Source organism: Ixodes scapularis, unplaced genomic scaffold (genome assembly GCF_016920785.2).
Source record: "Ixodes scapularis isolate PalLabHiFi unplaced genomic scaffold, ASM1692078v2 PGA_scaffold3__209_contigs__length_174095766, whole genome shotgun sequence".
Classification (NCBI taxonomy): domain Eukaryota; kingdom Metazoa; phylum Arthropoda; class Arachnida; order Ixodida; family Ixodidae; genus Ixodes; species Ixodes scapularis.
Window position 1 is genome coordinate 128676553 of NW_024609868.1, and position 25094 is coordinate 128701646.

The window sequence follows — 25094 nt, forward strand, 5'->3', positions numbered from 1 at the left end:
CCCTCTGGGACTTCTCTGCAAAGCTCCTTTGAGTCTGAGGACATAGTGTTTGTAGTGTGGACGAAACTCCGAGAGACAATAATCACAAATGGTGAGACGACGACAGTGGTTGTGACATGGGAGACGGCCGTAACGGTGCGACCATGGCGGGGCGGCCAAACGGCGCCAGTCACGTGGACACCGCTGAGTGCCGAGAGGAAACGTTGCTGACGTCACCCATTACGCTTTCCCGGAGTAGTAAAAATAAGCAAAAGAGGGCCATGGCGATGGCGTTTAGCTCAATATTGGCTACGCCCACGCCATAGCCTTGACTTCGCTGTTGGTTGCGTCACCGCCACAATTCACCCACTCGAGTCAGCCGATCTCGGCAACTTGGCGAGTTGCAAAGTTTGCCGGACTGTTTAAGAAACATTTAGACCGAACTCCGTCGTAATATTTGACATATGGTCTTCCTGGGTGGTATTGAAGAGGACTGCATCGTTTTTTCAAAAACAAAAATGAAGTGGAGTCGCCCTTAGACCAGCAGTCGTAAAATAGGCACCAAAAGAAATTTTATGAAACTAAAAGATGACATGTGCGCAATACATAAATGAAAAAATGAAAGACGTTTACAACCTTCTTGAACTCCAAATTAGAGCGCACCTCTTGAGGAGGGAAAGGGAGAGGACGGTACGTATAGGAGGGTATGCCCCTCCTCCTCATCCGTACCCTCCCTTCCTCCTCTCCTGCTCCCCTCCCATTTAGTGGTGAAGTTTTCGCTAAATTTCCTGCTAGATTTAACGGAAAAAATTCCCCGCTAAATTTAGCGGGAAACTTTTTTCCGCTAGCGGGGAAATTTTTCTGCTAAACTTAGCGGGGAATTTTTTCCGCTAAATTTTGCGGGGAAGTTTTTTCCCCTAAATTTCACAAGGAAATTGTTCCACTAAATTTAGCAAGGAAATTCTTCCGCTAAATTTAGTGGGGAAATTTTTTCTGCCAAATTTAGTGGGGAACATTTTCTGCAAAATTTAGCGGGGAATTTTTTCCGCTAAATTTAGCAGGGAATTTATTTTGCTAAGTTTAGCGGGGACATTTTTGCACTAAATTTAGTGGGGAACATTTTCTGCAAAATTTAGCAGGGATTTTTCCCACTTAATTCAGCAGGGAATTTTTTCCACTAAATCTAGCGAGGTATTTTTTCCGCTAAACTTAGCGGGGAATTATTCCCTGCTAAATTTAGCGGAACTCTGACGTCATTATGGGAAGCTTCCCATAATACAATGCGCAGTTATGCCAATGATGAAGCTGTTCAAACCGGAAATGGACGCCTAAGAACTGTGCACTAAAACAAATTACAAAAAAAAAGCACATCAGATGAAATTCACACAATAGTAAAGGCATATTACACAAAAAGTTAGAACCTCACTGAAATAAACGCTAAAGAAAACATCAATTCAACAGAATTTGGCGCTTAACGTGGACAATTGGGTATGAAATAAACATTTCCCATAAGATGCTCACCAGTATACACCTTTCCAAGAAACACTCGACCCCAGGGGCAGCAAACCGTTTTCGAGCCCAATCACTGGGTTTGAGGCTAGACTCTCACCTGCTAACCCTAAACGAGTGGACTGTGATTTCGACAGGCACAGCCTGCGTAGGTGCAGAAACGCTGCTAGCGGCTAGATTTTCGTCTTTTCCCACTGCATTTTGTGTTTTATGGTGAATGTATTTTCCCTAGGACATGAAGAAAGCATTGTACCACATCTAAAAAATCCAAAAGGCAAAAAAAAAGATGAAAAAAAACTGTAAACTATTTTTGTTGGGTACGCGCGTGACAGAACAAATATGCGACTGGGATGTTAGCGGTCGTTTTTCTTTTTTACGATGAGTTTTGACGGCGCCGCACGATTAACCGCATGTCAAATGACAGAGCACTTAGCTGTCGAAAATATTTGACAGCAGAAAATAACCGAAGGTATGCATTTTTCACGCTCACAAATAACGTGTTTACTGATGGACAGGCCAGGGACATACAGTTTAGCAAGTTTTAACATTCAAACAATTTGAACAATATATCATACGTACCACATGATGCAGCGTTATCCGAAAAGATTTTATTTGAGAAAGATCTCAAATAACACAGTCACAGTGGACGACAGTCACATCTTGACGATCGGACGGAATCCAAGATGACTTCGTTTTGGGGCACGTTTCAAGGAGAGCTTCCTTTTTTCACGACAGCACAGCACCAAGACAAAGGAACGAACGCGACTGACCCGTTTCCCACCCCAACCCGGACAACCATTTTTGGAGATGACTGAGGATTCTACGCGGATTATCTCTGGAAGGGGGGAGAACAATGTTCGCAAAATCCCTTCAAAGGTTGTTCAACGTCCTTCACCTCCTCCGTTTCCCGTGAATGTCGAGCAGAACAGCTTGAATGTCAGGCACTTACCAGCCTTATTTCTCCCAATAGAAGATAACACAAAAAGGGTAACCAGCACGCATAAAAAAAAATTAAGTGGAAACTTTCAAGAGGGGCGAGAAAACTTTGAATGCAAAACTGCAAGAACGTAGGTAGAGAACTGATGAGCAAGTCTTTACAGTCCAAGAGGGTGGCAGAAAATTTCTAGCTGATAGAGGGCGCAAGAGTTGCACCAGCCGCATCAGCAACATGGCGGCGGCCTAGGAGCGGTTTTTAGAAAGGTGTATACTGCCAAGTTAAATACCCTGCTACTAAGCTGGTTAAAAGTAGTGGGCAAAGTATGTTCCGTACTTTGGTCGCTGTACGGCCGCGTTAAGAGTTTTTACAACTGTGTAACGCGAAATTAGAGTGCAGCTCTTGAGGAGGACGAGGGGAGAGTATGCTCCTCCTCCCACTCTGCTCCTCGTCCTCCTTTGCTCCTCCTCCTACTCCGCACGTGACGTCATTTTCCTGCTAGATATAGCGGAGAAACTGAATTTGTTCATAGGTGACGTGATACCAAGTAATGCGACGACATTTTCCCTGCTAAATTTAGCGAGGAAACTGAATTGGGGTCGAGATCACGCGACGTCAATTTTCCTGCTAAATTTAGCGAGGAATTGAGTTCGTGTCGAGGTCCTGCGACGTCAAGTTTCCTGCTAAATCTAACGGAGAAACTGAATTTGTTCATAGGTGACACGACACCGTCATGTGACGTCATTTCCCCCCACAATTTAGCGGGAAAACTGAATTGGTGTTGGGGTAACATGACAACAATTTTCAAGCTCAATTTAGCAGGGAATTGAATTGCTGTTGAGGTCACATGACGTCAATTTGCCCGCTAAATCTAGCGGAGAATTGAATTTGTTCATAGGCGACGTGACACCAAGTCATGTGACGTCATTTTCCCTGCTAAATTTAGCGGGGAAACAGAATTGGTGTTGAGGTCACGCGACGTCAATTTTCCTGCTAAATCTAGCGCGGTTACGTTGACGGCGACGCCTCTCAACCCAAAACGGCACCTAAGAGTTGCAATCTAAAGAGGGTACTTCCCAGGGTTCTTTAATTTGGTATGCATTAGTTTGAATGACACGCAACCTTGGAAAAGAGAGTGACCGCCCTTGAAACTGGCTAATTCTCGATTGGCAGTTTTCGGCCAGAAAGAATATAAATTTCGAGCCGCAAATTGTGTTCTGGGTAGATGGGCTCTTGCTGGTCATGTTCAAATGAAAACCTCGGCAAGCATAAATACCCTGTCAGTGTCCCTTTAAGAGACACTGACAGGGAATTTATGCTCGCCGAGGTTTTTATGGCATTTATGCTCCGATCCATGTAACATGGACCAAGGTTGCCCTTTAACACGCGACATGTACACTCTTTAGCAATTCCTGAAATGGAGGAACCGGGGCTAACCCGGGTTTCAAGAACGTGTGACAGGATGTTAAGTAGCTATCTGCCGGACGTAAAGCGGATGCCCCGCAGGGCTTTCCGCCAAATGACACTTCAACTCACGGTAATGTGTCGTGACCAAAATGTGTGGACTTATTTCTTTGCTTAGATCTGGTCTATGTTGTGCCCACAGCCCAGAAACACTGGTCTAGAGCAGTGTTTCTGGACTGCCGACAGAAAAGCCAAGAAAACAAATTTTAAAACGAATGAACAAATTTCAAGATTGGGCCTGGTGGCGGTCTGTGAAGCTCCGTTGGAAAGTCGCCCACGTCAAGAGCCCATGAACCAGCATCAGTTCGCGGCAGCAGCACCACGGTGACGTCACGTCGCGGCTAGATGAATGGATGTTAATGGCTCTACCCTTTGCAACGGTCGGTAGCTTGCGCCACCTAGCATAATCTTCCCCCCGACGAAGAAGTCGCCAATTTTCCTCTGGTCAAACCTTTTCGGCGTTACCCCAGCACCGGACCCACTGGGAGACAGGGTTGAGACTTTGGGCGGAACCATGTGGGACGGAGTCCCAATTTTCATGACACTGCTCGTCAGCTGTACGGCTGACGATCAGCATTACCATTCCTCTAGCAGACAGTCTAGGTTTTGCCGTAGACGCCCAAAACCAAACTGAGCCGTGATATTTATAAAACCGTGCAATATCGAAAAAAACTATACCATGTAATTCAGGGACACTGCTCTCGCTAAAAACAACTGTAACTCAATTTTCAAAAAAATAAAATATTCACCAGAGTTGCTCTTTCATTAACTTTTAAAATTTTTGGTTTTAGGGTTAATGTTGAAATTGCGGTATTGACAGAAATTACTAATAAATGGCAGTACAATTAAAAATAATTTAGAAAAGGCAATTGTATTTGAGATACTAATAAAATAATATTCCCCCGATTTAAGAATTGCACTGAAGAACACTGCAAGCTCGGAAGAGTGACATAGTCGTCTCAATAATGTTGTCATGATCTCGGCAGTATCAACGTTGGGTGCACCGATGACACAAGTGACGATGTGATTGAAATGACCGTCACTCTTGTAAGCGTCTCTGTGGGCTGGGCTTGCGGCACTTTTATTGCAAAATTCTTAATAGGGGAAAAGAATGCGGAAGTTGATTAATATCTGAAACACCATTACATTTTTGAAAATTTTTTTTTTATATTGATGTGGCCTCCCAATAGTAATTGCCATCAATACTACAATTGCAATATGATCCTAAAACCAACAGTTCAAGTTAATTAACAGATTTCCTCCGCTGATTATCTTATATCTAATGTTCGCCGAGCTCAATAAATACATGGTAAAGACAGCACGCCCCCTATAAGAGCAAAAAAAGAAAATGCAAGTAAAATCATACAATCTTTAGGTATATTTGCATCCCTCATCTCATCAACGATCTCCCGTTTGTGTTCTTTCCCTCCCAAAGGGTGTACTGACTCGATCCTAATGGCTTAAAAACCAGAAGACGAGATCTATTTTAGGGTCCCTATCACATGAGCGAATGACGTTTTAGCAAACAGCGACATTTGAGCGAGTCAACGGTTTAGCACATAACAGAAGCGCGTAAGTCAAATCCCCCCCCCCCCCCCCCCCTTGCGCTGCGCTTATGGCGCTTCGCAGCGACAGTCTGCGGTAGCTCATTACAAAAATGGCAACCCACCTGGCTCACCCGTAAACGCTGCTTCTTGGCGGCCGACTATTCGCTATTGGTGAAACATGGGCGTTGTCTAAAACATCATTGGATCAAGTGAGTGCCTCCTTTTAAAACTGGTAAACGTGGTGTTGTAGTTGGCATTCCAGTTGCCTGATCTAGCTTTTTACATTCAAAGTTGCTCGTGCCCAATTTGATCAATGGCTGGTGTTTACAGGTTTGACCAAGTGTCTCAACCAAACCTCTAAGCTGTGTAAAGAGGCCTCGTGAATAAAGTGGGCATTTTATTCCGGGTCAGTGTAACATAAAGCTGTATATTAATGTTTCTTTCCGAGAAGCACGAGTTTTTCATATTGAAGGTCAGCTCCTATTCGAGCTTTTCAGATTTCCACGATTTCGATAAAACTGGTTTGCGTGTTACTTCTTGGGTTCCATTGGTATTCACATTTAATGCAGAACCCCAATTTTAGTGTCCACTGATACAAAAGAACTACCCTCGCTAAAAAAAGGAGCACAAGGGGTTTTTGTTATTACTGAATCTTGCACGCTAGTCCTCATATTTCTGACAATATTAGTGCCGCATGAAAGAGCAATTGCATCTATCGCCAAAAACATTACTACGGCATAAATCGTAAGGATCTCGACTGTAAAACTCTGTAAAACTGATCACTAACATAATGTTGGCCCACAGGCGAAATAGTCTGCCAGTGAGTCTGCAGTTTGTGTAAAACAAAATTTCATGCAAGTCACAGGGCAGAAATGGAGTGGAAGCCACAACACAACCCTGAGAAGTTCCAGGACACTCACAATTTTATTAGAATAAAAGTCGCTACAAATGTCTTTCATATCCTGCAGACCAGATGGTTTTTTGATGGCTTTCCACAAACCACCGCACAGAAGTACAGGGGTTAGGCCAACACCCTCTAGAACCTTGAGACCCGCACGCAAGTTTCGCGATGTCAGCTATGTCACTAGTTGTAGGCCATGCATGGAGCGTAAGCGAACTTCACCGCCGAACACTTGCAACAAAGCTCGCCAGCCTGCCCGGGTGCACTACACAGTTTTATTGACTTTGTGTGTCGTTATTGCCATTGGTGAGTAAAAGTTTAAAGTGACAAAATAATTTTATTGTGGACTGTAAAAACACACAAAAAAAAAAAGCCAAGAAGATTGCTCAACATGATGAAGGGGGAGCTTTCAGTTTTCACTTCATTATTCTATAGTCAGTCATTGTAACGGTTTTTGTTGGAACATTTCTAAAGCTAAACAGTTGTACCATACTTTCCGGGCTATAGTCCGCGCCCAGTGTACAGTCCGCAGCGGGCCAGTCTAGGCCAAAACAAAAGTTTTTGCTTACATGGTCTGCCCACCGTGCATATCCGCACCTGGTACTTAGTCGACAGGAAAATCTTCTCATACACGGAAGACCTTGACAGATGTCTGATTTCTTAGCTCACAAAGAAGCTTGTATTATACATAAATCATCATTAACATACTCTCTCCTTCACAAATTTCGTCACGTCTCCTCACAATGAATGATCTTGAAAAATAAAATTCCTGTTTAGTCCCCACGGATAGATAGTCTGCACAGCCAGAAATATAAACTTTTAAACATGTACAGCCGCAAACTATAGCCTGGAAAATACGGTAATTTGATTACTCCTGTAACCCACATATAATAACCACGCTAGCATTCCCATATGAAAGTATGTGCCACTCCGCCAGTGCGTCGGACAAGCCAAGCCGACTGTGCCATTCCTCCGTGCAATGGTCTACTACAGTGACGTAATGAAGCCGGAGTGCGGGCCTTATTTTTCTAGAAGGCGTTGGTCGAGCGCAGTACAAAAATAACCATCCACTCCAAAGAGCAAATGCTTATTCAATCATTTAGAGTAAAGCACCACAAAGATCTTCATGCAGCACTTCAAAGCAAGAAAATACTCTCCTCTCTAACCCTTTACAAAAGTGATAAAGGGAAGGAAGAACAAATTTATACAAAAGCAACTTCTATATACTTCGTCTTGCAAGTCCTGTGCAGCGCTATCAACGACGGAGGTGCACAGCATAGCTTTCCACACTGCTCTTATCGTACGAGCACAATGCTCCGCAGAATTTTCGAGAATGACTATAGAAACGTTCAGCCATCCAAAATCTACCAATAAGGTACTTGGTGGCACCCATTCCGAAAGACAATGAAATACAAAATGCCCGAAATTAAGACACGCCGCTCCTAACTCTTGCCGAGCTGACGGGCATCTGTATCAAAAGAGTGCCGGTTGGTGTAATACTAGCATAACTAGGGAGGCTGCCAGAATAACGGTCTAAGCAAACCAGTACTAAGCCTGAATTGCTCAAGTCATTCCTCGGAGGCTGTCTTCGAGGCTAAGTTGTGCTCGTCGCTTTTTCAAAAAAGGAATCCAGACTATACGCTCCCCACAAGGTAAAGTTGCTTCTCCTTTGGTGTTGCTAGCACTAGATTATTACGAAACAAAGACACTTGGGAACGAGCGCCAGCGGACCTGAGAAGTCGCTTCACGACGGACTGCCATCGAACAGGCAGGGTGAGTACTGCCTTAGAAGATGAAGTGCGTGAGCTAAAAATGCAGACCAGTCTGAACGTTGAAGGCACTCCCGTTATACAATGTCCCCGGTAGTTCCGAGACAAAAGTGAGCAATAGAAGGCAGCAGCAAGATAGTTCCAGAATATAAGGCCCCCTCGTGACTCGATGAAAAATTCCCAGCACAGTAAACTCGTCTCCGACCGTGGGGGAGAATTTGCAAGTTCCTCACAGCCACGACAATGCCCCTCCTTGAGCATGTGGTCAAGCAGGCTCGGAGTGTACGAGTCAAATGTAGTTGGACAAAACGAATTCAAATGTGCCGAAATTCAATGTCAAATTAAAAAAGCCCACACATATAAACTTGTTGTTACCGAAGCCGTGCTAGACCCACGATCGTCCAACTTGTTCGAAACAAAATGGCACGCTTACCAAAATCGTCAATTCTTTTAGACACTACGGACGAATACAACATTTTAAAACTGCCTGAACTTCAGTATCACAGCAAAAAAGGACTCCGAAAATCAGCGGTACATTCCCTCATAAATATGGCAACTTCACGCTATCAAGAAAAAGTTTGAAGCGTGTCCAGAGCATCCACACTGTTTCCAAAAACAAGACCGGAAATTTCGTAAAGTTCTTTGCGAGACAAAAGTTACAACAGTACTACAAAGACAATGCCAGGCCCAATGCTGAACTGTATAAAAAAACGAGAGACGAAGATTCAACGGGGTTTTCTCCACACTATAATGCTTTTGTCACGATACAACCAACCAGAAGATAAAAGAATGTCAAGCAGGTACCAACTAATTAAGAAAGCCAACACTACCGGACAAGGCACATTGAACGTAGGGCATGAAGCAGCCAATCAAAAATTAAGTCATGTAGTTCCGTTTTTCTCGCACAACAAATAAGGCGAAACTGCGACGAAATGTGTGTGTGTCTGCAGCACCGACTTGAGCGGTAAGGTTGGCTCTTTCGTCCCAATTCGCACGACCAAAACACGCCAAACTGCCGAATTCACGCTAAATACGCCCTACGCACCCAGCTCGCCTCTCCACGGACGGCTTCCCTGTAATTGGAGAGGACCGATTTGGAACGCTGCCCAAGAATGGTGCCCAGACGAAAAGCTGGAGCTAAAGCCGTTTGATAAGCAACGCTTCGGAATAACGAAACTTCGACCATCTTGGAGGTTAAAACCACTGTTGCCAGTTTTCTGGAGCATAATCTCAAGTCGCAGGAAACGCTGTTCTGTCCTCCGAAAACGTCGAAGCGGTTCATGACGGAGCAAGACGACTTTGCCCAAGCTCCCCGGAGTCGTGACCCAGACGGCCGCGTTTTCTAATCGTAGGCGTCGCCGATTGCGCCCGCTGGCAAACAGCATGGCAGCGTCCGGGAGACATTCGGGAAATGGAGTGTACACACTTTAATAGGTGTAGCTGTAGAAGGAGGGATACAACATTGGCTGTTTCAGATTGCTAGTACCCCTTCTTCATGTCGGATTTTACCCACTTCACTGGGACGAAGGAATGCATCGAAGGACAAAAACAAGGATGTTTAACCCAGCAAACGGAGAGAATAAATCCGAGATTTGTTCCGCATATTGTTCATTTTTCCAGATTGCACATCCGAGTGTCGCAGACGACCCCCACAGCCCAGAACGGTTGCCCTATGCGGCGCATCGGGCAGTAACACCCCCGGTCCTCTTCCACTCGCTTCGGCCGTGACAGCCAGGGGTCTGGCGTCTTTTGCGGTCTGACAAAAGAAACCCGGACTGTGGTCCACCTCTGTCTAATATCTGAAATCAACAAAGATGCTCCACAGTCTCTCATAGCTCCTAGTACGCTAGCTGTTGGGTCCCAATGTGAGCTTTACAATAAATCTTAAGACTGCAGAAACATGAAACCACATGAACCAATCAAAAACAAGGTCGCAATCCTGCTTTTTGTAACAGCGAAGTGATTCATCATAAAATCTCAAAAAGAAATGGGGGGAGCCATCTTGCTCAGCAGTAGGACTCAAATACCCAAGGGGCCCTTTTCAAAAGGAAGCCCGCTTTTCTACAGTTATCGTTAAAACAAAATGAGATTGGACAGAATCGGTTGGGTCTTCAGGAAATGACACGCTTCAGTTTTTTCTAAAAATGACGAACGCGCAGCAACGCTTTGTTCTGGCATGACTCTGCAAAGGGCGGAAGCTGCTGCCCTGGTGAGCCAATCGGGTAGTGGGATGCGCTGTCGTTACACGCTCCCTCTGCGGAGAGCTGCCACGTACCGGGTCGTGCCGAAACAGAGTAGGGCAGTCGACACGGCAGCGCCGCCCCTTCAAGACTTCTGACGGAAATAGACGAGGCGAGTGAGGGTGGACACGATGGAAGGTACTTGTTTCTTGCGGTCCATGACGGTGTCCCCCGGCACCGAGGACTCGTAGTAGAGCACCACCTGGCGGCACACCACCGTCATCATGGAGAGGAGGTCCGTGTTGCGTGCCCGCTGCTGGAGCACCTTGCACAGCGACTGGACGAACCATGAGCCCTGGGTGGTGTTGCGCCACGAGTAGAAGCCTGCGCAGTCGAGGGGTTCGCGAGCTTGGACCTTCGGAGACGAAGCTTTTGCGGCAACATGAAGCCGTGATAACTATAATGAGCCGCTCGCCCGTTGCAGTGGTAGGCCATGTGATTAAGGGGGGACACTACCCAGAAAAAAAATTTCTGCAAAAAAAGTTGATTTTGAATATTGCCGCCATAGTTGCATCCACCAACATCTAGAAAGTGTTCCCACAGTTTCCTTTGTTTACATTGCACAGTTATTATTTTATTAATTATTTTCAGTCCATTCATGGTAAAGAAAAGGTAGAGGTTTGAACATTTCGAATACATTTTTCTGAGTTCAGCTAGAGACTTAATATTTGAGGCTTATATGCTCAAATTTTATGGAGACGGTTACTATGAACTTAGATTTGGCATTTTCATGTTCCTTTATTATAAAAAATTGTAATTTGCAAAACTAGGTAAATGTGAAAAAGCTTCTTTTTTTTTTCATAAATTTATTTTCACTTGAAAAATGCATATTTTCTGAACTTACTTTTCATAGTAACTGGCACACAGGTATTCCAGTGTGCATTCCACCAGAAAAATATGTGGTTATCAACACCATTTCTCAACAATAGATTCATTGAGCAGATTCCATGCAAAGCTATGCCTTACTTCATTTTTGGGGTATAGAACCTCATAAAATTGGTTCACAGGGCTAAAACTTTTCATGCCCTCCTCCTATATGGCTACAAACACCAACTGCAAATAATCACGGCGATTGGGTGAAGGGTTCATAAGTTGACATTCCCAGGTAATGTCCCCCCTTAATTAAAAAAACTACTGAAAAGGAAAAAAAAAATTTTTAAACAGTCTTTAGGACATGCATGTCAAAAATAAAATTAATGCGAAAAAAAAAAATTTTTAGAGCAATATTGACGGTGCGAGATTTATTTTAAAATCTGCACGCAAAGTCCATTTCGTCACGGAATGGTCATATATTCTTTCCACCTCAACGAGATGGTCATACACTCCCTCCACCTCAAAGTGATGGCCAAGCCGATCCACCTTCCCTCCATGCACCCGAAAGGCCGAGAGAGAAAAAAAGTGGAAAGGAGGTGACTACAAACTAAATTGCGTCTCATGCCAACAATATTGCTCTAAAAAATTTTTTGCCTAAAACTTATTTATAAGCACACATGTCCTAACCCAGGGATGGGCAGTATTTCAAATACAAGTATTTGAAATACGTATTTTAAATACTTTTTGTATTTTGCATTTGTATTTAATTACAAATTGGGTAATGTATTTGACGTGTGTATTTAAATACTAAAACGTGGGTATTTCAAATACAATTGTAATTAAATACATATTTGTGGGCGAAAATACATCCCTCAAATTTATTGTCACTGTCCAGAGCAGGAAGAAAACTACGTTCTGCACCGAATGCAGTGTCTCTCAATCAAGCACAAGCGTTTAGTGACTTTGTGATCACGGTGCTAGTCCAGGGCAAGAATAGTGACGAAATCGACGTTCACAGGCAGACTGGCTAAATAAGTGCCTGTGAGAACTTGTGATGCTTTCCAGCCTGATTTCCATCCATATTTTTGCCTGGAACATTCTAAATGCGCGGGTCATCCAGATTTTCGTAGCTGGTGCGAGTTGCAACAATAAGAAATTCTCTAGCTAGTGCTGCGCGTCTTGGAAGTCTCGGTTCTTTGTTGGTCTATACCAAAATTTAATCGCCAAAAAAAAAAAAGCTGCTTGAAGCTCTGTACTTTTTCCACCTATTACGTCCAAGCTGATTACATTTATATTTCTATTACGTTACTAGAGCCTCGCACACTAACTCTCGAGTGTGCGATGCAAAATTAAAATGAGATACCCAGAAACCCGTTGCAGGTGCCCTGAAGTCGCTGACGCAAATTTTGAGGAATGTATTTGGAAAAGTATTTGGAGGAGGCCAAATACATTTGGTTGTATTTGTATCTTGTACTTAAATGCTTTTTTGGAAATGTAATTAGATTTGTAATTAAATACATTTTTGACGAAGTATTTTGTATTTGTATTTGAATACATATTTGCATGTATTTTGCCCATCCCTGTCCTAACCAAACTGTTTATATAATTTTTTTTTTCTTTTTTTTTTTTTCAGTGGGTTTGTAAGGAGCGAGAGTTCCGTGGCAAATTATCGCCAGGGAACAAGGTATTTTTTGTAAGACACCCATTCGCATTATCCTGCTTTTGTGACACTTTAGACTTCGAAACCAGCGCTAAAACACACCCAGCAATAAAAAGCTTTCGTAACTCGATTAGGCGCATTAATGGCATTATGAACGTGGAGCTTTATGATGATGCACAAGCAGAATGGGCATGGCAAATGCGCCCTTTTAGAACAACTCCAGTTCACAACGTCATCGAGGTAACTCTCAGGCTTCCGTTTCTATGCCGCTAGAGCTCATTAAGCTTTAATTTAACCTTCATTGACCACGCCTTCACAAGATTAAGGCATGTGCCTTCCCTCTGCTGCTGCTAGGGACTGTATCCACACCACCCAGAAGGCCAGCGCCCTTCCACCTCTGACATCACCACCATACTCCTATCACCTCTCTGCCGAGACTGCAGCCAAAGCTGCAAGCGTGAGGTAGCCCGCACTTGCAAAGCCAGGAGCGCGGGCTACCTTGCGCTCCTGGCTTTCAGACGTGCACTTCCAGCGCGAGCGCTCATTCTGCGGAAGGACGTTTCAAGGCGGTGACCTTGTGCTCTCGTGCTCGTGGCACTGACTGCGGTCCCAGCTTATGGGTGAAGGGAGTATGGCGGGTTCATGCAGCCCCGCCCATCTAGCGTTTGCATCGCCGCGGGCTTGTCTCGCGGCATCTTGCAACGAGCACGATGCTATGGTGCAGCGACACCGAGACGAACGTGTCTGCGGCTTTGTCAGAGACCCGCCTTCAGCATGTGCATGCTTGAAAGCTTGGGGTAGGCCAGAAGCCACCATCGATGACATAATGCGCAGGCCTCATTTTCTAGGCTTTACCAACTGTATACCTTTAGCGGAGGCGCACAGAGCGTGGCTGGCAACCACCGGCACTATGGCATTCTCTGGTAAGGAACCAAAAATAATGTTGGGAACGACGCTTCCGAGGACAATTTCGAGATCGCGGCTCAAAAGCAACGTTTACAATTTTGGTGACACAATGGGACGGTGGTTCTCAACCACCGATGTTTTGGGGACACCTTCTGGATCAGCAAAAGCGACGGGGGCACCATCCAGCAAGAGGGGAGGGGGGTACTAAGCGATCATGATGACAAAAGGGTAGGAAACGAAGAAAACTAATTCTGCGCAAAAAGACGTCGAAGCCCTGAAACGGTGAACAAGTCAACCCTACTCACTCAATGCACATAGTTTGCATAGCATGGTCTCTTTATCTTCGTAAAACAAATGGTATTACTAAAAAAAAAGAAAAAATGAAAGATTTACTTTTCTATTGGAACGAAAGTCAAGAGCTTCAGGGAGCCTAAGAAGACCTTTGGAGACGCCGGAGCGTCCGCATACCCCCGTTTGAGAACCACCGAGACAGAAGCTATCCCGATTTTTCTCGGTGTCAAAAACCCGATCCACGCCGAAAAAGCACCAGGAAATCGGGCCTCCACGTAACCGGAGGAAAGTTTACCTGGCACAGTGGAGAAGCACGTCAGGAAGTCGGCGTGGGTCGGGATTCGGAAGACCTGGGTGGGCGCGTCTGCGGTGTCCACGACTACGGGAACGCCGTCGTCCAGGCGGTCGCCGCGGCAAGCCTGCGCCACAGAAGTAGACATGCGTGCTTCTAGGCAATCTGTCACGTTAATTAGAGAACGGATGAGTGTTCTTTATGCATCTCTACCATAGATGCAGAAGCCCCTCTCAGTCGGGCTTCCATTTCCATAGGATTTACTGGTGAGGTTTGAAAGTGGATTCTGGGGTGTAAGGTGTACGGTCATGGTCCACTAAGTTTAGGGGAGAACTGTGACGTCTTGTTACGGGACATCACCATGGGGCATTTTCCCGCTAAACTTATTGGAAACATTTTTCCGCTAGGTGGGAAACTTCGATGTCACATGAAGCGTTTCTCTGCTAGATATAGCGAGGAAATTGTGACGTCACAAGGAAGCGTTTTTCGAATTATAACGCGAAAATTTACATACTAAGTTTAGTGGGGAAAGTGTGATGTTATGCAACACTAATGTTGCGCTGTCACGTGCCACGATTTCCCAGTTAAATATAGCAGGAAGCGGGGAAATTATGGTGACACATGGCAAAGTAACTTTTGCACCTCTGTCAAATTTTCAGGATTGTGTGAATATTAAAATTTTTTAATAGTAGTTTTTCTAATAATATGCTATTCCAGGGGTCTCCAAACATTTTGGCTAAGGGGCCAGGTTGGGGATCCGTAGTAGTCCAGAGGGCTGGAAAATAAACAAGTATTGTATTTACTGGCATAACAAACACACTTTTTTTCCAAAAAATTTACCCATATTTCGGGCGTTGGGAGGGGGGCATCGGCTTGGCCTACGACCCCTGCGAGCCGAGCGTTCATTATGCGGGGTAAAATTTGTGCATTTACACACTTTGCGCAAATGTCATTTTAGGTGCCAATATCACATGGCAGGGTACTGCGGCACGTCCCCCCCACTGACAGAGGTGCGCCCATGGCTGGTCGTGGGCGCACCACAGTAATCCATGCTGTATAAATTCCAAACCTTTTGCCGAAGAAATAGCACCCTACGAAGCTCACTCAGCACGAAGAGCAAGGTGACCGTTCTTAAGCCTAACCACTTTCAATCACTGTCCGAAAGCAGACCACAGACGACGGCGTGTTTGTTGACATCAATGCGTTTGATAGGCGAAGAATGTCCGGGGCTGGGCAATTCCTCGATTTAAGCTTCGTCAAGTGTGCGCGCCGCTCGGTTTCAAGGTTGATTACTCCCACAACTATGCAATTGCGGCCGCATGCAGCAATTACAAGAGGGGATTGGCTTGCTTGGCCTGACCATTTGGCGGCTAAAGAAAATTGACTTGGCTGTCTAGCTAAAGTGGACGCAATTCGAGACTCGTGGCACCAAAAATTGGAAATGCGTTCATTACGCGAGGGAAAAAACAAAAAGTCCAAATATTGGTACCTGTTTTGGAGGCTGTGTTCATTATGCGAGTAAATTCGGTAAATATAAATGAGGAAATACTAAATAAATAAACATAAATATGCATCTAAATACAAAATCTTAAACTAAAGTTAAAAGAAGTAATGTGGACGAACACATATTCCTTATTTTGAAATTGAATATGTTGCTAATTATGACATTACAAAATAATTGCGACCCAGAAAACTTACCACACATAGGAAGTTTCGCGTATTCATAAAGAGCAGAAGAATAATGAGAACAGTTGACTTGACAATGACAATATGCAACAGTTACAACACAGGACTCTAAGCATGATATACGAGAGAATACAAAAGAAATTTTGACACAGTTAAACAGACACGAAACAGGGGTACATTATAATACGGCCAAGAAAACTGCATTTCAATTAAGTTTTAACTCGTTCTTCCAGATATCTTCGTTCACCCTTTTGGTGCACGTATCAGCACTGCTTTTTTATGCGTGCTTATTTCTGCGTTGGCAGCAGTGGGCCACGAGCCGAACGTCGCCGGTAGGACCAAGGCTATCCACAAGCCTGCCGGAAGGCCTCGGCGGGCCGAACCTGGCCCGTGGGCCGGGGTTCCAAGACACTTGCGCTATTCATATATTTTGAAGAGTTGATCGCAGCGGGTCAGCCCCGTTGAGCGCACTTCTCACAGAGCACCAGTGTAGTGTGGAGAAGCAACATTTGCAGAGCTCGCTTCTGCGGGTGTTGCTTCTTTGCAGTGTACCGGTGCGCAGTAAGAAGCGTGCTCAACAGGGCTAACCTGCCGCTGCCAACACTTTGACAAATATGAATTTGCAGTCACGCGCTTAAGAGGAAAACACCGATTCAAGGTGGGATGATGCATGTGTGCACCTGGCATATTTAAAAAGACACAGAAACTTTGTGAATGTTATTATCTACAGCGTCTATCCCCAAAAATATTTACAGGATTGTTTTCACCACACAATTTAACTGCATTGCCGATCACGCTCATTCTCCGCCCAAACATAGCGCTAGTGCTTCGAACTAGATTGCAAAGTTTCCAAACTAACCGTTATCTCATTCAAAACTTAGAAGTGATTTTTCTGAAAATTTCAATCGGAAAATATGGCCAGGTTTTGCCCGTTTTCGGCTTATTCAGCTCCATGTACTCAAAAGCTCTGTCGGCCGCTGTTTTAACATTAAAAATTTCAGAAAATCACTTATAACGCCTGAATGAATTAACGGTTGGTTCTGCCACTCTGGCGGGACGAAATCGGGGTCTCCTGGTCTCGACAAGATTGTGCGTTCATCAGATCAACCGTGTACTTTCATGCCACGGCACTAGCGGTGGTGCTCGCGCCAAGCACTAGCGCTGGTGCTCGCAGCCGTGTACTGAAGCGTGCCTCGGGCTTCACCACTTTGCACCGGCGCGCTAGGAGCAGCAGCGGATGCGAGAAAGCGCGTCGGCAAGCTTGATGAGCTCGGATATTTTGTTCACACTTGTACATACCTGTCAACCTGTGGGCTTTCAAATTCATAAAACTCCCGCGGCCGCAAGGGGGAGTGTTTACGTGAAGCGATGTGCAGCTTAATGTCAGCCTTGCCACCATGCGAAACGCTTACATCACACGTGCACGTGCTACAGAATGCAAACTTCTCTCCCTTTTTGGACGGCATAAAGCACGGGAATTCGGACGTGTAGAACTTAGGAACACCTGAAAGTATCTCTTTTGAGGTTTGGAGTTTGCCATTGTGCCGCGAAGCCACCGCGACAAGGGAATGCTAAGATTACACGTGCAACAAACACAGACGCCGCACTTCTCGCCTCGAAACTGGCCGAAACAGAAAGACCCAACCTAGTCCAACCACGTCTGAACACGCCGAACACACAAAGTCTTTGGGCTTTGGATTGGTTTTGAATCCGTGGCCACCGGACAGACGGATAGTAAAAACCACGACGCTGCCGTGGACGGTACCTACCTCCCTCTTGGGGCGGTGCAAAATACCGCCAGCAACGGCCTTACAAAAAAAAAAAAAAAAAAAAAAGTAAGAAAAAAAAAAAAGATTTAAATTTTTTCATATACTTTTTTTTTTTTTTTTTAAATTTTGAATCAAGATTTGTAAAATCGTAAAATTAGTCCCAATTCATACATCTTACGAAAAATTCGGAAGAGTTGGCAGGTATGCTTGTAGGTCAACATTCCTTGGACACCAATTACGGGTCAACCCCTACTTTGGAAGTACCAAAAACAAATGTCAACACATACTTGAATAAATACACAGCCATGAAAGTTTAGACGAAATGAATACTAGTTGCCCAAGAGTCATTCCTCGTCTTGTCTCTCATCACGCAAGGGCACTACCAGTTGCTATGTTTTTTTAGATCACACTGTTTTACCGTGGTGCCCAAAAATGTTTAATCGGGCTCTGCAGTATTAAAGGGACACTGACACCCCAAAAAATTTTTTTTTTATTTTTTGCCAGGTGTTTTATTATGGTGTCGGAGGACTACCCAATTAATATTTTGCAACAGAGTCGCATATTTTTTTAATAAAGCCAAAAGACGCAACTGCTCGAAACCGAAACCCGACGGAGGTCGGAGAAGTGGAGAGAAGAGAGTGAGTGGCGGAAGTCACGTGGCTACACTTGACCGTGCGAGTCACTGTGGTGCGGTTTTTTTTTTTTTTTTTTTCTCTCCTTTTTGGTAGCAGACGACACGACATGAGGCGTGCGATGCGGCGTGCAGGAACTGCTCGCCGTGCGATTCTTTTGCAGTTATGATTGTTCCGCTCGCTGTTCTGTACTCCAAGATGAGTTATTTTGTACATTGAGGAGTTTGAGATGAGTAGTGAGTGCCCGTGGTGGGAATTTCCATGATCGGCTCCGAAAAGAATACACCCAAGATGTTGCGTGAAGAGCTGGCTCACATGTCCTGCATCCGAAAAAAAAAGGGGCATTGTGCGACAGAGTTTCCGAAAGATCAACGGGATCGGGACCAATGGCTGGCTGCAATTCCTGTAGAACATATACGGGCACCTCGGAAAGCGGACGCTACCTGATTTATATGCTCCTTGCATTTTGTGGAAAGTGATTACATTGAGTTTGCAGGTGTCAAAACAGAAATCCCATACCATTTAATTCAGCGAAGTATCGTCCACAACATTTGTTTGTTTCTTCAGTGATGATTGTAAAAAAAAGAAAAAGATATGTAAACATCGGAAAATGTTTAAAAAAAAATAAAGTTCCACGGGGGATCGAACTCGGTCCTACCGCGTGTGAAACGGACGTCTTTCCCACTGAGCTACCTGGGCATCTCTATTCTAGTGGATCTTTTTCCTTAGTAATAATTCAGCCGGTAAACTGTAAGTTGGAAAGTTTGCTGTAGATTTTTCTCTAGTAAAAGCACTCCCGGGTCGAAGTCGGGAAGCACCACGCTTTGGGGACATTCGCACCTAGTAAAGAAATCATACGCGTGCATATTCAACTCGAGGTAGACACGTCGTGCTTGACGTTTGCGCGAGCGATGTCTTCAGCCACGAGAAGGGAGCGACGGCTCGGCGACGTCTTCGTGCAAATCGGCTTGGTGGCCGGGCGTGTCGTACGGGATGAATACCAATTCTTTTGATCAGTCCCAAATTTCTCTTTTAACGGTAGACAGAATTCGCCGGTACCGCGAACGACAGTTCTGAAATAGAGGTCCCACGCCCGTCGTCCGCTGCCATCGCCGTCCCCGCGAGTCCCACGATACGCGAAACGACGAACGCACAGAATGCTTCCGGTTGTCTGTGGAACTTTTTGTTTCAATCAACGTATTTACAGCTTTTTAGAAGCCACAAAGAATGGGTTTCAAATTTTTTTCTATTTTTAATATTGAGTGTGTGCCTTCAGTGACCCACGACGTTGATTAAATTTAGTGGTTGCATCGATACCTTAGAAAACGGCCCGTGACCGCGAAAAAGAGAGTGAGCGAAACTCGAACCGGCCAGTTCTTGATCGGCGGTTTTCGGGCGGGGAGAAACCGAATTTCGAGCTGCAAATTCTGTTCTGGGTAGTTGAGCTCTCATATGTCACGTACAACTAAAAACCTCGGCGAGCATAAATACCCTGTCAGTGTCCCTTTAAGCTTCCGATACAACTTCTGCAGCATTACTTTCTCCCCAGTATGCAAGACTGCAACACCTAAACCCTCGAGCCAATGAACAGTACAGAAGCAGTAGGTTCAAGAAATACACTAGTCTTTTCAAATTGCCATCTTGCCTCTACATACAGCTGCTGCAGTTAAGCTTGAGTTACAAACGGCACAGTTCAGCACCGCAAGCCTAACCTGCTCGTCGAAGGCCTTCGGAACGCTCAGAACCGGTCGGATCCTCAAGCCCGTATACGACTGCAGCGCCGCCGCATACATCCGGGACCTTTCTACGCTCGCCGCTCATCGGTGCCTGATCCCATTGCCCCTTTCTAGCATGTGCCGCCTTTTCCACTGCTTGGTGGCGGGTATCTCGACGAGTATTTCTTGTTTCCGTACTTTATAAACTGCATTTGTTTATTTTCTGATCAAAAATACTGAACAAAAACTACTCTCATAAAAAAAATTTAAATAATTTGTGCCACTTATATTTTGTATTTCGACTAAACAGAAGGTCTTAGCGGCTCTGACTGCTAGTAAGCCCAGGACCAAAGACTTCAGATATTGCGCACTTTCGGCACCGCGGGTTGCCCCCGTACGTGGAGGAGGTTTCTGTGTCGTCCGATTAAAATATGACGCACTGATATTGAGTTACTGTCTCCGTGCCCACTGGCTTGCCCGGACCACAAGAGACGTGGAAACCGCAAAAAAGGTAGACGCTTAAATATGATTGCAGGGCCCCTTTAAAACACCGAGCATGCATCCCGTGTCAATAATAGGGAGTTTTAAAATAGCGCACGCTAAAGATTTGTGTACGCAAAGAATAGCGTCGTCACCACTGCGCATGCTCCGAACGCAAAACAGGTTTTGCGCTTTGCGTGTGCAATTTCAGCGTGCGCTATTTCTCGGAAATAGCGCACGTACGCAAACAGTCTTTGCGCTTCTCCAAGGAGGATTCGTGATGAGAAGTTGGCTAAAGCCAAGACGAGCACAGTTAAAAAATGGCGGCTTCGAGGATTATGTTGGCGGCTGCGCGGCTGCTTCGGTGGCGTCGTGAGTGCGACGGCGGCGGCATCCTCGCGACTGCGATTTTCAATACGAAACGACATTGTATGCAGTTTGGCAACGACCCCCGCCAACTTGATGCTTGCGACGCGTGAACATTTTTTGGCGGAGGCACGATGTGCGAAGGTCAGTACACGAGACCTCTCTTGCCGAGGCGACGCAAGCGGACACGACCTGTCAACCGCTCGCGTCGCATCCTCGTGTTTAAACAATTCTAAAATAGTACTCTGAACCAAAAAACTTGTTTGTTTCTAAAGTTACAGCATTTCGTGTGTGAAATAAAAATTGTGACTGTATCTTGGTGGCGTTACAAGCGCGAGCTGCTTGGGCTTTTGCGTCACGGCGGAGAAACGCTATTCTAAAACTCTCTTGCGTCGCGTGCGCTAATACAAGCACTAAATTTAGCGCTAGCGTGCGCTAAAATTGCGTACGTTATTCTAAAACTCCCTAATAAATCATTATTGCAATCCCTGTACGTTTAGACAGCCGGAAGTTAGCCTCAGTGGCCCCCTGCCGTCTCAGCTCTAGGTGAGAAATTTAGCCAGTGCAGTATCGCAGCTAGCCTGGAATCTTTAGCGTGCATCACGCAGTAGTGATGCACCCATCGCCACAATCATACCTCGGCAAACCTCACTCCTGAGGGCTCTCACTCACCCACATCTTCTGAACCATGAAAATTCACGAGTGTGAGTGAGGACCGTGAGGCAGTGAGGGCTATGTTGACCGTGAGTGTGTGAGGGGCGTGAGGGCAGTGAGGGTCAGTGAGGGTGAGTGAGGGGCTGAAGGTGAGTGCAACTGTGAGGATGAGGCTGAGTGAGGGGCTGAGGATGAGTGTAGCTGTGAGGGTGAGTGAGGGGCTGAGGAGAGTGTGGCTGTGAGGGCAAGGGCAGGTGAGGGCGACCTAAAATGCCAACCTCTGATCACAATAAGCACCCACCGACTCATTTTTAAGAGTTCGGAAATTAAGTAGAAGACATATCAAGTCCCTCATCCAGACACTAGCGCGCACCTGGCTAACCGAGACGCTCCCCCGTACCAACTGCTTCCCCAAGCACGCCAGTGCAAGTCGGTGAAGCCCACCGCATCACGTGTGCCTTCCGCATTTTCACTCTCTCGGACCTAAGAAGCACCCACGCCCCAGTTTTAGAGCGCAGCTCTTAGGCGCCCGTTTCCGGCTTGAGCGGCGTCGGCGTCGGCGTCGGCGTAACCTCGCGGTGCATTATGGGTAAATTTTCCCGAAGGAACCCGAGGTCCTCCCGAGGTCCTCCCAAAGGAACCCGAGGTCCTTCGGGAGGACCTCGGGTTCCTTCGGGAGGACCTCGGAAGGACCTCGGGTTCCTTCGGGAGGACCTCGGGAGGACCTCGGGCTCCTTCGGGAGGAGCTCGGGAGGACCTCGGGTTCCTTCGGGAGGACCTCGGGCTCCTTCGGGAGGACCTCGGGTTCCTTCGGGAGGACCTAGGGGGGGGGGGGGGGGTCACGTGACGATGACGTCATCAGAGATGATGCCGATGACGTCATCAGTGACATCACTGATGACGTCATCAGTCATGATGACGATGGCGATGCGAATGCCAATGACGTAATCGGCATCCGCATCGTCATCGTCATCATCACTGATGACGTCATCGTCACGTGACCCCCCAGGTCACGTGACCCCTCCCCTTGAGGTCACGTGACCCCCGAGGTCACGTGACCCCCCCTTCCGAGGTCAACTGATCCCCCCAGTACCCTTCCCTCCTCCTCCTCAAGAGCTGCGCTCAAATTCGGCGTTACAGGGAGTTGTAAACGGCTTTCATTTTTCAAGATTGTCTTAAAATTTTGGATAGACGCTTGATCGGTATTTTACGGCAACGACCTTTACCCATCACTGCATCTTTCCAAATGAAACAGGCACATGACCTCGGAAATGATTATGCCCACGTGGTCACGGCAGATTTTCTTTAATACACTCGCGCAAAACAGAAGTGGTACTTCCTTTTGAAAATCTGTTTACTGCAATACCCCAACTGAGCTTCAGCTGTGCAATTCAATGTCTCAAAAACAAACCGGGTTCGCATTTGTGTAAAGCAGATATGAACTTGAGTTAAACAAATGTCAACTTGCATGAAGTAAGTGTGAATGCAAGCGTGAACTCGCCTGTATGAAGAAAAGCTTCGGCTTCCCCACAAGACTAGGGCACTTGTCTCCCCGAAATGGCTCGAGCACGCTGTCCACCGGGAACTTGCCGTCCGTCCCGAAGATGACGTCCTTGTCACCGTGGCTCAGGATGCAGCAGACGAAGCAGTCGCTGCGGCTGTGGTCCTCGTTCCCCACTGCGAGGCAAGTCGCAGTGCCGTGAGGCACCTTGGGATCACCGCGACATCCGGCCGGCCGGTCATATCTGCTAGCTCGTTCTAGTCGGCAGCCCATTTGCCAATGACCTCTGACGCATTTGTTTGGTTCACTGTTCACCGTTACTGTACCACTGAACAAGCACCCAAGCAAAAGTTGGAGAGAGTTTCAGTAGGTTATTCCAATACCTCCCATAAAAATACCCGATAACGATATGATGCATACGCAGAGGCATTAACAGAAGATCAGCTATCATTATTGGATTAATTGCAATGATCCACTAAAACTCTTTAAGGGGGGACACGGGCTCCAATTCCCGATTTTTTTTTAAAAAGTGCATTTTTCAAATTTGTTATATCTGATTTCAGAAACTAATAATGCACCCTTCCATAAAATTTCATGCCCGTACGTCGAGTATTTAAGCAGATATAAAAGATTTTCGACAGGTCGGCGACGTGCCTCCTATCCCCGAGTCGTTCCGTCGCGCGATCGGTTGACAATATTCGCCATTTTCAAATGCCGACCGCTCCGCGCCCATTTGGCCTACCGCGATGTTGATACCCTCGTTGGAAGCGTCGTTTCTTCGGGCTTTTGTGACGATAGTAAACTTCGTTCGAGAGTAAGCATGAACAAAGCCAGAGCCCCCTAGTTGTCGGCTATAATTGGCTTGAAAACGAAACTCAAGCCTGGATTGGCCCGTGACACCCCAAGTGATCCGCTCGCCCGAATTGTTGTTTCGTCTCGTTGCTTCGGCCGAACGTTCGCTTCTTTTGCTTGCTCGTTATATATTTCTCAGTTTTATCGTTTTATCTACGGTCTCGTCGCCCCGATGCCGGCCGTTAAACGGCATTCCCTCCAAGCGCTTGGAGCTCGCCGCCGTTCTGTGAAACCAAGAGGCTCGTCAGGTGGACGCGTACGATGCGCTAACCCTAACGGAACCACGTCGGACGCGTCAGCTGCTTCGCTCTTGAGCGCGTCACCATCTCCCGGTTCGTCGCTTCAGGACCTGACCTCCGAACAACCAGCCGACGTTTCTTCGTCTCTTCCTGAAGATTATGAGGTTGTGGAGGAGCTCACGGCGATAGAGCGCGAGATCTCGCTACTGCAAGAGAGCGATCCCGCTGTGGATCCCACGGACGCTCCCGCTGCTCCCGACGGTGCCCCAACCGAAGGTTATCGTCTGGTTGCTTTATCTGCCATCAAGACACTCGTGTCCGCTCTTCTGTGCCCAGTGTGCCGTGGATCAGACCTTCAGCTAAGCGAGAGTGGCAAGGGAGTTCAGGCGCAATTCGTCATCGTCTGCCCAGACTGCGGGGACGTTGCTCGGACGCCGCACTCGTCGACCATCGGACACTCGCGGCAGAATGAATTGGCAGCATGGATTTCTCTTGCGTCTCGTGAATGTGGAATCGGATACACGAAGCTTACTAACTTTTTTGCCGGTATCAATGCTCCTTCGCCCATGCATCTCCGATCTTATCAAGATCTGGGAGAAAAGGTCCACGACGCCTCAGTGAGAGCAGCCAGCAACGTAATGAGCAAGGCAGCAGAAGCTGTACGAGAAACACGCGAGTCAGATAGCGGTGATTTGATGGACGTTTGTGCGACATACGATGGCACTTGGCATAAGCGTGGGCACACTTCACACTTTGGTGTTGGAGTTGCCATCGAGCTTGAGACTGGACTAGTTTTGGACTATTCTGTCCAGAGCAATTATTGCCATGGATGTAGCCTTGGGACCTGCGCAGGGATCTGGCAGCCATGAAGACTGGGCGGAGAATCACAGGGCAG

At 46.3% G+C, this 25094-nt stretch overlaps 1 protein-coding gene across 2 annotated transcripts in view; it reads right to left on the reverse strand.

The window, feature by feature from the left end:
- Window positions 1-6338: 6338 nt before the first annotated feature.
- Window positions 6339-25094, reverse strand: part of LOC8040312 (caspase-1) — a 32938-nt gene continuing 14182 nt past the window's right edge. For both annotated transcript variants that reach the window (XM_040212419.3, XM_040212420.3), the window contains exons 5-7: window positions 23109-23284; window positions 14309-14432; window positions 6339-10667 (exon numbers count right to left, since the gene is read on the reverse strand). In XM_040212419.3, coding sequence (XP_040068353.1) covers window positions 10429-10667; window positions 14309-14432; window positions 23109-23284 — 539 coding nt within the window. In that variant the 3' untranslated portion in view covers window positions 6339-10428. The remainder of the gene's footprint in view (window positions 10668-14308; window positions 14433-23108; window positions 23285-25094) is intronic.